The sequence below is a fragment of the Zerene cesonia genome, unplaced genomic scaffold (genome assembly GCF_012273895.1).
Source record: "Zerene cesonia ecotype Mississippi unplaced genomic scaffold, Zerene_cesonia_1.1 Zces_u002, whole genome shotgun sequence".
Taxonomy (NCBI): Eukaryota; Metazoa; Arthropoda; class Insecta; order Lepidoptera; family Pieridae; genus Zerene; species Zerene cesonia.
Window position 1 is genome coordinate 3,928,123 of NW_024045132.1, and position 13,148 is coordinate 3,941,270.

At 37.5% G+C, this 13,148-nt stretch overlaps 3 protein-coding genes across 3 annotated transcripts in view; 1 reads left to right on the forward strand and 2 right to left on the reverse strand.

The window, feature by feature from the left end:
• The window catches only part of LOC119838304 (protein ST7 homolog), a 5,165-nt gene extending 2,503 nt beyond the window's left edge, over nt 1-2,662 (reverse strand). Inside the window, exons 1-2 of the mRNA XM_038364173.1 lie at nt 2,360-2,662; nt 636-853 (exon numbers count right to left, since the gene is read on the reverse strand). Of these exons, the coding sequence (XP_038220101.1) occupies nt 636-853; nt 2,360-2,503 (362 nt within the window). The 5' untranslated portion in view covers nt 2,504-2,662. The remainder of the gene's footprint in view (nt 1-635; nt 854-2,359) is intronic.
• A 1,172-nt stretch (nt 2,663-3,834) lies between these two features.
• On the forward strand, nt 3,835-4,197 carry LOC119838402 (cytochrome b-c1 complex subunit 10-like). Its single transcript, XM_038364336.1, has one exon. It carries the CDS (start codon nt 3,958-3,960, stop codon nt 4,129-4,131), a length of 174 nt encoding a protein of 57 aa, XP_038220264.1. The 5' UTR covers nt 3,835-3,957; the 3' UTR covers nt 4,132-4,197.
• A 1,092-nt stretch (nt 4,198-5,289) lies between these two features.
• Nucleotides 5,290-13,148, reverse strand: part of LOC119838305 (proteoglycan Cow) — a 10,440-nt gene continuing 2,581 nt past the window's right edge. Inside the window, exons 3-11 of the mRNA XM_038364174.1 lie at nt 12,487-12,589; nt 11,651-11,782; nt 10,194-10,485; nt 9,927-10,002; nt 9,430-9,528; nt 9,141-9,239; nt 7,680-8,012; nt 7,096-7,202; nt 5,290-5,913 (exon numbers count right to left, since the gene is read on the reverse strand). Coding sequence (XP_038220102.1) covers nt 7,120-7,202; nt 7,680-8,012; nt 9,141-9,239; nt 9,430-9,528; nt 9,927-10,002; nt 10,194-10,485; nt 11,651-11,782; nt 12,487-12,589 — 1,217 coding nt within the window. The 3' untranslated portion in view covers nt 5,290-5,913; nt 7,096-7,119. The remainder of the gene's footprint in view (nt 5,914-7,095; nt 7,203-7,679; nt 8,013-9,140; nt 9,240-9,429; nt 9,529-9,926; nt 10,003-10,193; nt 10,486-11,650; nt 11,783-12,486; nt 12,590-13,148) is intronic.

Genomic DNA, 13,148 nt, shown 5'->3' on the forward strand with positions numbered 1-13,148 from the left:
ACCTGTTTGTCCATTAAGAAAATCGATCAGTGAAATAGATGTGTAACAACTGCCCCATGCCCCATCAGGGAACATGTGTCCTTTTCCTCACTCTTTCTAGTCGTCAATTCTATCCCTATTCCTTTCCCCTTAAAAGCGAGCGAGGTGATAATCGCTTATTTACAGCAAACCACCAGATCAGTTGGCCACTATGACATAAAAAACCTTCCTAAATATTAAAGGCAATAAGGATCTTTTTTCCAAAATGTATAAATCTAATGTGGGAGTCGAGCACGTTTCGCACGGGGATGTACCACACCCCCACAGAAGACCGGCGTAGAATAGCATACTGCTGTGTTTCATTTGGTGAATGGGGGAACCGGGGGCCAATATCCTTTTCCTTGCCCTTTCCAGTTCTTTCATTTATTCCTCTCGTCAACCTCTCTTCAAAAGGGATTACCTTTCAAATTTGAAGTCAGCAATCCATTTGCAGAAGCGTAAGGTTCGCAATCAACCTCCAAATGTTCATGGGCGGTGGTAGCACTTACCATCAGGTGACCCACCAACTTCTCACCAACTTTACCACCAAGGATGATATAAAAAATAATTACCGTGACATTCTCAGTTCACAAAAAAAACATATATAAAATATTCACATTTTACAAGTAGTGGTAATATGTAGTATGAAGTATGGTACCTGTGCGGAAAGGTTCATATCATAGTATGTGAGAGGAGCGCGGCGCGCGGCGGTCCAGAGGCGCGCGTACTCGGCGCCGCGCAGCAGCGACATGGGGTTGCGCCACACCTTGCACTCGCCGTCCGCCTCGCCCCGCGCCGCGCCGCCTGACCACGACCCCAGGGTCGTTAGCGACATCTGTTCAGAGATCATTCTTCTATAGATTTAATCATAAAAACATCATGTTTTCCAGGGGCTTAAGTTTTTTATTTAATCATTACAGATTGAACACCCTGACACTGCAGCTCTCTCAGCAGTCTTTAATCGAGAATAGGAATTCAATAAGAATTGAGTCCTTGAATAAAACAGTAGAGACTATTAGGGCCGACTGGCAAATGTAATCTTTACATATATATGATCTATTAATTTTATATAATATTTTTATTATATTACCAATTGGATTGCACAATTTTAATACTTGTAATAATGTTGCTTTGGAAAAGTAGTTCGTTATTATCAATCTATAATCTTGATCTGACCATCAGTATGTTTTACTGCCACATTTTATGGCCAATACTATGTCATTTATAAAAACTGCATAAATCATGTTCTACTGGAAGACTGACTTCTAATGACTGAGACCTATTCCATGTATAAGATGTAAACCAAGGCAATAAATCATCTGTTATTATAGCAGCATAGCTTTTTACTAAGAATGTTATGGTGAACCTTAGCACAAGCGCTTCTTAATTAGACCATGTGTATCTAGAGAGAGTATTTATATTTTGTACATAATGTATAGTTCCTGGATGACCAAGCTTTGCTCGGTATTTTTTTTTATATAAATTGTGTTTTTTGGAAATTATATTTAAGTATTCGCCAATAGATGTCAGGAAGATGCCTCCTATTTGTTAAAAAAGTAAGTTTAAGTCGATAAAACACGAATAAAACACGAATATGACATTTTCTAAAAAAGATTCCTAGCTAGGTCGATTTATCGCCCCCCAAAACCCACTATATACTAAATTTCATGAAAATCCTTGGAGCCGATTCCGAGATTCCAATTGTATATATCTAATATATAAAATTCTCGTGTCACAGTTTTCGTTGCCAAACTCCTCCGAAACGGCTTGACCGATTCTTATGAAATTTTGTGTGCATGTTGAGTATGTCTGAGAATCGGCCAACATCTATTTTTTATACCTCTAAATGATAAGAGTAAGGCAAAACAGCGTTTGCGGGGTCAGCTAGTATATATATATATATATACAAGAATTGCTCATTTAAAGATATAAGATAAGATAATAAAGGCCATTTTCTTCAACTATCATCTAATCAACTATATATTATATACTATATATTATAATCAGAAGAACTCGCAAGACTTTTTATTCAAACTTCTTTAAAATTATTAGAAGAAATCATTTTTAGAAGTACAATAAAACAGAATTTAATGTCATTGACTGCTAACAACAGCTGTCCTTTTGTTGATTTGGGAACTAGATCTAAGATAAAACTCAAGATTTTATTTCGTTGTCTATTTTAGAAGCACTTTTAATTTTCATAATACACAAAGACGAAATAAAACTAACTCAAAATAATACAATACCCTAGAAAATGTATAAATGAAATGAGTATAATCCATCTATATTAATTATAAATGAAATATTTAATCATATTATATGTGTCCGGCAGTGCACGTACCTGTTCAATGAACGAGGTCCCGTATTTTCTAAAGTACCACCACTCGAAAATTAGTATTAGACCTGATATTAGTGACGATGTGCCGGTTAGAGCTACATAAAATTTGGGAGTAAGAGCACCCAAAAACGTCGAAGAATCCCACATTACGCAGTTGCCTAGTTAGAATTGAAGCGAATAATTAAAATAAATAAATAATTAGCGATTTATAGTTGATTCAATCACTTATTTTCATCCTAAATTGCCATCTTCTCGTCCGAACTGTTATCAACTTATCAACAACAAATCGATACAAAACTCAAAACTGAAATCTTCCAGTGTTACCAACTCTCAGAAATATTTACCCCTAACTCTAAGCCAAAACCCCCTAAAACTGTGTCAATTATTTGAAAATCCCCCTAAAAAATAATATTCAATCCAAATAATATAATAAGTAATATTCAGTAATATTTGTTAATGCTTTTTATTTATAAATTAACTAATACGTTAAAAATTGTCAGTTTCCTCTGAAGATTCAGAATTTTTAAAATCATACATGTTAACATTGTAGAAAAATATAATTACACTAGATGTCACCCAGTCCTAAGTCATTCGCTAGGTGAAAAAATAAATTTAATTGATTATTGCATTGGATAGTTCTATTATATTCAGAATATTATATATTCAGAAAAACCCTAAAAATACCCCTAAACATATAAAACCCCCAAAAAAATCCCATTCCACTAATTTACCCCCTAAATTTGGGGGGAAAACCCTTAAGTTGGGAACACTGAAATCTTCGTAATCATACCCAATAGCACAGATAAAGTACTAAACACAGATTAAGAACTAGTTACTACACAAGTGCAAAATATTCTGTAACTGGTCCGTCCCTATATAGAAAAATACTCTGTGCCAGTTTATAAGTGTATACTCTATAATAAATAACTGTGCATGGGTTTGTCCGTAAATCGTAATATAATAGATATAGTAATTTATCTATGCTCCGTAATGTAGTAACATCTTTCTTTCTACTTAACAAAAGACGTCTGTCAAATCAACACAATATAGAACATAAACGTAATTTAAATTATAATTTTAACTCCTTATTATATTTATAAAGTATAATAATAAAGTAGGAATATCGGGATAAAAAGTTGTCTATATGTTATTCTAGTTGTCCAGCTGTCTACGTACCAAATTTTATTACAATTTACAATCGATTCAGTAGTTTTTGCGTGAAAGAGCAACATACACACACATCCTTACAAACTTTCATTTATAATATTAGTAGGATAGAATATCAGTGTATTATATAACTTGTATTGTTTTATGTGTTTGTTTTCCTCAGCTCCGAGTGGGTCAAATTTTTTCTGTATTTTTCGATCGATTTCCAAATGTTAAATTGTCACAAGAAATTTTGTTTAATAATTTAATTTTATCAAATCACAAATGAGTAATGACAACACTACAATTTATGTCACGTTGACAGTGTTGAATATTTTGCAATCTGTCAAATGTCATTAGCCTTTACGTAATTCATTATTCAACATTGCAATTTGCAATAGATAGAGCATTTCGTGGAAAGTTTAGCACTAGAGGGGCCCGCACTATAAAGCAAAATGTTCCCCCTAGGCAGAAAACAGGCCCAAGTGTTGGCCAGCTTTGTTCCTTCGTTGGTGGCTTTTGGGGGTGCCGCATTCACGGGACTACTATATGCGACAGACTGGAAGGTAATCACTGCCTACATCCCCTTCTACAACGGCAAGTACGAGGGACAGAAGACGGAAGAATAAAGTGTTTGTGTTATAGTCCTATTTAAATGTCTTAGTCAACATGTAATTATTATAAGTTCAAAGTAATGTGCTGTGTTTAAATTTTTCTACTACCCGTAGGTTAAACTTGGTTATGTTATAGCTAAAGTACGTGGTTCATATTAATTAATGTATCATCATATCTATAATTTATGCAATAGAACAATTTTACAAAATTTATGTTGATTGTATATATTTGAGCTCTAATTCCTAATTCCAAATGACTTGGTTAGGTATTGAATGTAGTTTTCGTAAGGTTATATAAATAGAAATAAACAAAATTAAACTAGCATTCAATAAAACAAATTATTTGAATTACTGTTCAACTTTTATCTCTAGTAATTGAAAAAGAAACTTATTTAACCAATTATTTATCAAACAAATCTATTTGTTGTAATATTATTTATTTCTGTCTCTTCGTCATACAATATTGAGCATTGAAGAAAAGAATTTGATGAAGCCTATTAATTAAATACTATGAGCACATGCATTGACCTGCCTTTTTCAACAAACTTCAAGAAAATGAGGTTTTAGAAATTTATATAATGCAACATATACTACAACTAGCTTTCCACATAGAAAATTAAAACAAGTAGTCCTAGGGAATAGGTATACAGTTCCCCTTCCTTTGGGATTTCCGGGATAAAAATCTGTGTCCTAGCTCAGGTCGCAAACTATCTATATATCAAATTTCATCCATACCAGTCTAATAGCTCATGAGATTAGTGTGTTAAAAGCAAACAATATTTTTAGTTCTTTATAATAGACTAACTTCACCCGTGTAAGTCCGTATCCCATAGTAATATGGGGATAAAAAGGTTGTCTATATGTTATTCTAGTTGTCCAGCTGACTATGTACCAAATGTCATTGCAATCGGTTCAGTAGTTTTTTTGTGAAAGAGCAACAAACACACACACATCCTTACAAACTTTCGCATTTATAATATTATATAGTAGGATATAGTCTTATTTCTTGTACAAAAATATACACTATTTACTAAGATTTGTGTCCCTTTTGTTAGATATATGTAAGTTCTAAAAAATATATTTATACTGCTATAGGTTTATTGCACCTGGGATATCAAAGAAACCTCATGATACCAAGTAACAGTTAAAGGGTGTGATGGAAACAACAATAACCACATTTTTAACTTATTTATTTCAAATACACTGTGGAGACTTAAAAAAGTGCAAATAACTGTTTAATTTATAGTGTTCACTTTAATGGATTCTTACAAAATAGAGGCTATTAAGAAATATTAAATTCATACATAATATGGGTTATAAGGGTACAATGATTTATATACTTATTTAAACCTTTTCAAATTATATTCTTAGTTAAGTGCTCATGTAAATTCAACTAATCACAATACTAATCCTAATTTATTTAACAACTAATAATATCAAATTTTATTAAGTACTTTGTATATTTTGTTCCTTTATATTTTATATTTTATTTTATGTTTGCTATAACATGTACCTATGATTTTAACTATTGTTAATTGAGGATGAAGATTTTTTTATCTAAATTTGACAAAATTTGATAGGCCCAAAACTATTTGAATGATAATGGTAGATTGTATGAAAATATAAATTCCAATTCAAGGACTACGATTTAAAATATAAATTATGCTAAGTATAACTTCTATCAACTACCAACATTAAAATAACATGAATAATTAACTTGTCATATTGGAACGAGTATGGGGTTGTTCAGAAGACACTAAGGACGCAACTCATTACGGCCGCTTGTTTGTAAATTATCTGAAAATGAAATGTTCTATGTATTCGTATTAATAACACACAACAATTAAAAAACTTATTCTAAGTGGCTACATATTTTATTCATAAACTTATCATTTCTTCTTTTGGTTTTAGTTGGTCTAGCCACTTATTTGGTTTAGTGCAACACATACAGTATATAGTTATTAGTCTAATAGCATTTGTGTGTGTGGTTAAATGAAATGAATTGCTTATATCACTCAATGAAAATGTAGATTCTAATAGTGATAGAATTATTGAAGTCGGTCCAGAAGTTTTTGTGTGAAAATATTTTAAACAAACCATGAAGTATAAAATATTTGTTTTTTCATTATTTTTAGTCAAGATAATATTTATATACTAGATTCTCGATAGAGTCAAATTTTTAACAGTTATTATCCTTATCCAAGACAAATTCAATGGAGTAAAAAGAATTAAGTTCAGCCATTCTTGATTATCGGTAAGTATCTTTGCAGTGAAACTAAAATATTTAGTAAGGAAAAAATGATTATTAAACCTTACTAGCTTCCCGCCCGCTGCTTCACCCGTTTCCGTATTGTTCTTACTTTTTAAACCTTCCCTAGACTATTCAGAATGCACCAAAACCACGATTATAAAAATCAGACCAGCCATTCTCGAGTTTAAGCGTCTAATTATTCTAAATTTATTTTTATATGTAAAAAGAAGATTATTTTATTTATTCTTCCTCATCAGCCCATACGTTCCCACTGCTGGGACATAGGCCTCCTATGAGGGTGGAACACAAACATTTATTTTTATAATTCACATATAGGTAATACAAATTACCTATTAAAATACCTACGTAGCAGTACCTAATAATTGGAGAGTCACACATCATTAGTTATGAAATTGCTTTTTGTCTTTTGCGTAACTGAAATTGAGAAAATATGGTCATCGTGGTTACATTGTATCTAAACATAAATGGCTTTTTTGCATACTAGCATTCCACTGGCGTAGCAAAAAAGTTCATTGTTGAAAAGGTGCTGAGTCACTCTCTAGCCTCCTAATTACTTTCTTCAAGCACACAGCTATCATATCATAAAATTGCGCCGTTGCCACGTGAAAAACGGTACAAAAAACCTTTCGAATTAATAATATAAGTAAGGTTTTTAGGTACAGGTTTTTTATCTTTACTTAAAAATAAATTTTAATCGGTCTACGTACATTAGGCGAGCGCGCTGCGACAAATTAAAACCGCAGGTCGAGATCGCGGTCGCCGCTGCCGCCGGCGTCCTCGTCGTCCGCCGGCACGCCTTCGTCCTCCGTCTCACCTGCATGTCATACGAGTCTTAGCCTCCTTACGATCGATCATTACTACTGCATTTCATTTACTCATAAACAAACATCCTCGACTATCGAAGACCCACGGAAGACCGGCGTGAAATAGCATTCTGCTGTGTTTCGTTCGGTGAATGGGGGAGATGGAGACCCATATCCTTTCCTTTATTCCTCTCGCCAATCCTTTCTTAATCCTTTCCCAAAAGTCGGCAATCTATTTGTAGAGGCGTAAGGTCTGCAATGAAAAACCTTATGCCTCTCTAAATGTTCATGGGCGGTGGTAGCGCTTACCATCAGGCGTCCCACATGACGTGACATAAAAAAAAATCGTTCGAAGTCTCACTCAAGATCGACTCGAATACAAAAATTTATTTTTATTATCTGCATAATCCGCAGGTGGTAGGCGAAGATCGTAGTGACATATTTTAGAGAGAGTATAAATATTCTAGACGGACGAAGTCGTCAGTTACCGGGGCAGGGCGGCGCGCCCTTGGTCCTGGAGCCAGGGCGCTCGACGCCGTGCGGGTCCACGCACCAGCACACGGCCAGCGCGGCGTGGCACTGGCGCGGGCGGTAGAAGCCGCGCGCGTCGCACGCCGGCACGTAGGCGCCGCGCGCCGGCCGGCTCGCGCGCGCCAGCGCCGCGCACGGCCGCGCCGCGCGCCCCAGGCACGCGCACCACGCGCCGCGCGACACGCCGGCGCCTCCCGCGCCCCCCGCGCGCCCCTCTCCGCCCGCGCCCTCCTCCCCCGCGCCGCACGAGCGCAGGAACGGCCGCAGGCAGCGTTCGCGCTCGTCGTGGCCTGATTGAGAATATTTCAAATGATGGGCTCCAACTTAAAACGGCACTGAACCCGGTATCAATGTAGTAAGGCGTAGGTGAATGGGCGTTGAGGTGGGTCAAAATCGTGATATTTTCATAGTTATTCAATATTGGGTATATTCGTAAATTGTATTATTCTCTGATCTCGGATCTCTTTTATTAGCATATTATTTTTATAATCAGACTATTTCATTACTTATGCCATTTTTTAAACCAAACTCTTATCTATATGTTCACTAGCATTTGTCCATTTCGTCCGCGTAGTCGTGGTGGTGAATGTTGATCTAAATGGCGGGAAGCCACCCTATTGCCCGAACGCCGGCCAGTGCATAATTTTTTATCTTTATGTATCATTGTAATCATAAGCATATTGAGGCCTGAAATGAACGCCGCGCCGTACTCGTTATGCGCGCCATAACTGACGTTGACTGATCTTGTAACCCCCGACGAAAAAGAAGACTTATAACAAGATTAACGTGTCCGTCTTTAAACAGTGATGATAATGATCTTCTATAGAGACGTTCATACCCTCTTATACCCGGGGAAGGGGTTCCTTCAGCTATTTTTCTCATTATAAAAAGTAGCCTATATTGTCCTTTCATTTCCTATTATGTGTCTTAATACAAAGTTTTGCAGTCCTATCTTTAAAAAAGGAATTTCCATACAGCCCTCTATCGTTATACAATAGTGTAACTTAAAAATTAAAAACGTCACGGGGAGACACTCTCCCCGTGACCACGCTCGCTGTAAAGTGTTCGAAACGTCGGGTTAATAATATAATGAATAAATCGCGCTTAAAATCCGTTGAAAAGTTTTTAATTTCTAAATGTATAATACTCGCGTAAAACCAAACACAAGAAAATACAATAGTGTAACTTCCAGATCGGTCACCTACTAAGTGATTTCTCAATAAAATCGTTTAAAACGTCTGTAATTATCTACACGATTTTATTATTAGATAATGGCAAATCTATAATATGAGAAATTTTTTGAAAGAATAGAAAATTTCAATGCTATAAAACTAGAAATTTAAATCTATAATAATTATAGATAAATTGTTTATATATATACAATTTAAAGGAATGATTGCATTCTCAGTTTGACTCACTCAGCGCATAGAGATCGCTGGGCTGCAGGAGCCCATCGCGCGCCGTGTCCAGGTGCTCAAACATCCACCTCACCTCCGGCTTGCAGTCCGGCCCGAAGCCTACAGACGACGCCCAAATTATAAACAATAAGCATAGGAAAAATATGTTCGTCAAAATATTGTTTACCAATCGATCAATCGACATTTCCAGGTGGGCATGTGATTATTTTACAACCATAAGTCGTTTCAATAGCAATAACTACTGCCAGATTTATTTATGAACAAATAACAATGATGAAGTAAGAGTCACCGTGCGGCGGCGGCGGCACCCCGCCCGCCTCCTCCATGAGCACGGAGAACCAGTCCAGCAAGCGGTTCGCCATCTTGTCCAGCGCGCACCCCTCCACCTCTGCAACGCGGGAGATGCAGTGTATTAGAACGCGGGCCACCACGACCCTTGGAAATTTGTCATAGGGTAATTTTCGTCAAAGTACACGCAACATAATCACATATTATGAGCGTATTCAAATATGAGCTGAGAACCTACCTCGCCCCGCCCTCTCGCCCGAGGGCCTCCTTACCTTTTTTATCTATCGTATGGTGTTAGCGGTAGTAAAATATTGTAACGTAGCAAAGATAAGTATTTTAAGTAGTTTTATTAACTCTTCAGTGTTTTAAAATAGGAGGGTTTATACACCGTGTTATCTTTGTTAATAATAATACGTGACATAATATATAGTTATTTTCTTTGGTATCGAGTTTAAGTGTGTGTTAAGTGTAGTTAGGTATAAAATATTCATGGCTTACCTTGATTAGGGCGACGGTACGATCTCTCTGGCAACACCTCGTTGGTGTGCGTCTCCAGCCTTCGACGCCTTCCATCCTGGAACCATAACAATAGGCGTTAAGTCAGTTCAGAAATGTGTAATATTGTAAATAATATTTAATTGTGTGAACATTAAAGTCAAAAACAAGAAAACAAAGGAAACCGTTATTAGCATAGATAATATTGAAATAACAGAAAATTACGAGAGCCTCATTGGTCTGTTAAATATAAGAGCAAGTCAGTGGTACCTCGTCGAAGCGTGGCCGCGCTCGGTGCGGCCTGTAGGGGCGCAGCGCGCGGCGCGGGTGCGGCGGGCGCGGCGGGCGGGGCGGGCGCGGGGAGTGCGGGGCGGGGGCGGCGGGGGCCGGGGGCGCCGCGTCGGGCGCCTCGCACGGGCAGAAGCCCGCGCAGGCGAGGCGCACGGGCGGGCGCGGCCGGTGCACGCAGTTGTGCAGGTCGAGGCGGCACAGCGACGAGTACGTGCGGTTGTCTGACCCGCACAGGAACATGGCGCGCGACGCGCCCGCGCACCCAACACACCTATCGAACGACAAGTTTCTCTCTTTGAGATTTTAACTCGCTCTTGTAAATCGTGCACCTTTGGCTATAAAATATTACCCCGTTAATAATTCTTTGAACACATTAATATTTCATTGAACACACATATTTTTAACATAAACTAAAGCGCGTACAAATTATCATTAAATTTTAAATGAAAAATGAATGTGAATGTTTTTTGTATGTGGTAGTCGAGCACGCTTCGGCACGAATTGGGCCAGCTCGCACCGGGGAAGTACCACACCCCCACAGAAGACCGGCGTGAAATAGCATACTGCTGTGTTTCGTTCGGTGAGTGGGGGAGCCGGAGGCCCATATCCTCTTCCTTACCCTTCCCAGTCCTTTCCTTTACTCCTCTCTTCAATCCCTTCCTAATCTCTTTCCATTTTGCAGTCGGCAATCCATTTGAAGAGGAGTAAGGTCTGCATTTGACCTTACACCTCTTCAAATGTCCATGGACGGTGGTAGCGCTTACCATCAGGCGACCCACCATTGCCGACTATGACATAAAAAAAAAAAAAGTGAATCATCAACATCAGTTCACCCAGATCAAAGTTCTGAAGTACCGAACCGCAAAAATAACAGTCCAATTGAAAACCCTTCTTCCTTTTTTGGGAACGTCATTAAAAATAATGAAACACCAGCGCATGTAAGAAATATGAATTCTGACGTTATAACAGCCATCATTAAGTCTCTTAACTGACTGATTGACGTGATTCCCTCGTTTATAATTCATACATATATAGCCCGTGGTACATATGTAGCCACTAGCCTATGTCACTCAGTGAAGTTGCAGCTTTTTAATGGTGAAAGAATTTTTGAGAACGGTTTTTGCATGAAAACGATACAAACATACGAAAGTTTCCTCTTTACAATACAAGTGAAGATTATATTATATACATTTGTTAGGACACTGATGTCATTTGGCGCCATTTTATAATTGAGAATGGTACCTACCGGTCTTGGAAGGTCGGTGAGATTTTTGTAGAAAAGTTTTGTTAAAAATAGTTTTCTTGTTAAAATAAAAATTACGAAATGTCGCAAATATATTAGTGTTTTTCAATATATTTCAGTAGCTTGTTTTAGCAGTTATAATTTAATAAAACAATGTATAACTAATGCAAATTACATGCTTAATCTTTCACACCTGTCAGATTCAAGAGAGGCAGGCGGCAGGGGAGGCGCGGGCGGCGCGGGGGGCGCGGGCGACTCGTAGAACACGTCCTCGTCGTCCGCGCTGCGCTCCAACGGGCTGCTCGCTACCGTCACTATTATGTCCCTGAAGCGTTTACCCACTCGTTAAAATATTGCGCATGCTTTTTATGTATCGGTACATGAACTAACAATATCTTGAATTTCCCACGAGGGGTATATTTAAAGAAAAAATATACTCAAAATACTAGAGAACTAAAAAAGGTCGACAATTTTAATCAAATATGCAATTATTAAAAATAAAGAAAACTACATTTCTTTGAGTAATAGCGAACAACTGAGCTGGTGCCCATGCCCTTGCCCAGCCTATGAACATTTGCAGAGGTGGGGCCGCTACAAATGGATTCACGACGGGTATCAAAAACGGACTGGGAAGCGTGAGGAAAGGGACACTGGCCTCCGGTTCCTCCACTCTCTGAACGAGACACAGTAGCATGGTACTATTTTCACCATTTTCACCCATATCCTGTGGGGGGATTGTTCCCGCTGCCCCAGATCGAGCTGGCCTAATTCGTGCCGAAGCGTGCTCGTCTCCCACACTCAAAAACCATTCTTTTAATTTGATTTATCAACGTTCTAAGAATAATTTAGCCATCGATCGATGCAATAAGACCAAGGTCATTTTAACATATTTTTGTCGGTTCGATACCCGGATGTTGTAAGAGAATTTTCAGAAATCTTTAAGCATAGATTGCTTTCTTTTGAGAAATGATGATATATTTTCATTGAGTTAAATATAGAATAAACACTATTCTGTAGAGTTGTACCCACCCTCGGCGCAGAACGTCCTTCTTGTTGGCACAAAGTGCGGTAAAGGAGTCCCGCAGTAAGCACACCTCGCGCTTTTTGCACACAAGCGCGTGGCAAAGTTCATCTGCAAAGACATTATTTGTTTTATGTAAACTCGTTCATCCGGTTCCACTCGACTTCTTTATCTTAATCCAAGCGAATACAAATCCAACCAACCAAAAAATGCATTTTATGATAAAAAATTGAATTTTTACAATTGGAATACATACTTAAAGTGCATTAAATTTAATTTATAAATATATGTATTAAAAAATATATATAGACAGCGTGGGATGATGGGCACATAAAAACAAGAGAGAGGAAAAATCGATTTCTGAGATGGAGTCGAGTTACAAAGTACAAAAAATTACGATTCGATTTAAAATATTATGACTGATCACCGCATTGACTAGCCATCTACCATAAAACGGCATTAATAAATAATAAAAATGTAGTAGAAATGTAAAAATTTCAAATAATTTAAAGTATTAAAATATGTCATGAATGTCTCCAACGGTGAGGCGCGGCGACTAAAATCCACGCATATGAAACTGCCGTGTCCGTGGAATGTGTACTTAGTCTGGCCATAAATACTGTTACACTTAATTATAAAAAAATATTACATTTGAATTTCGAATCTGTCA

Coding starts and splice junctions, on each gene's coding strand:
- LOC119838402 (XM_038364336.1), top strand. CDS start 3,958: ATGTTCCCCCTAGGCAGAAAACAGGCCCAAGTGTTGGCCAGCTTTGTT.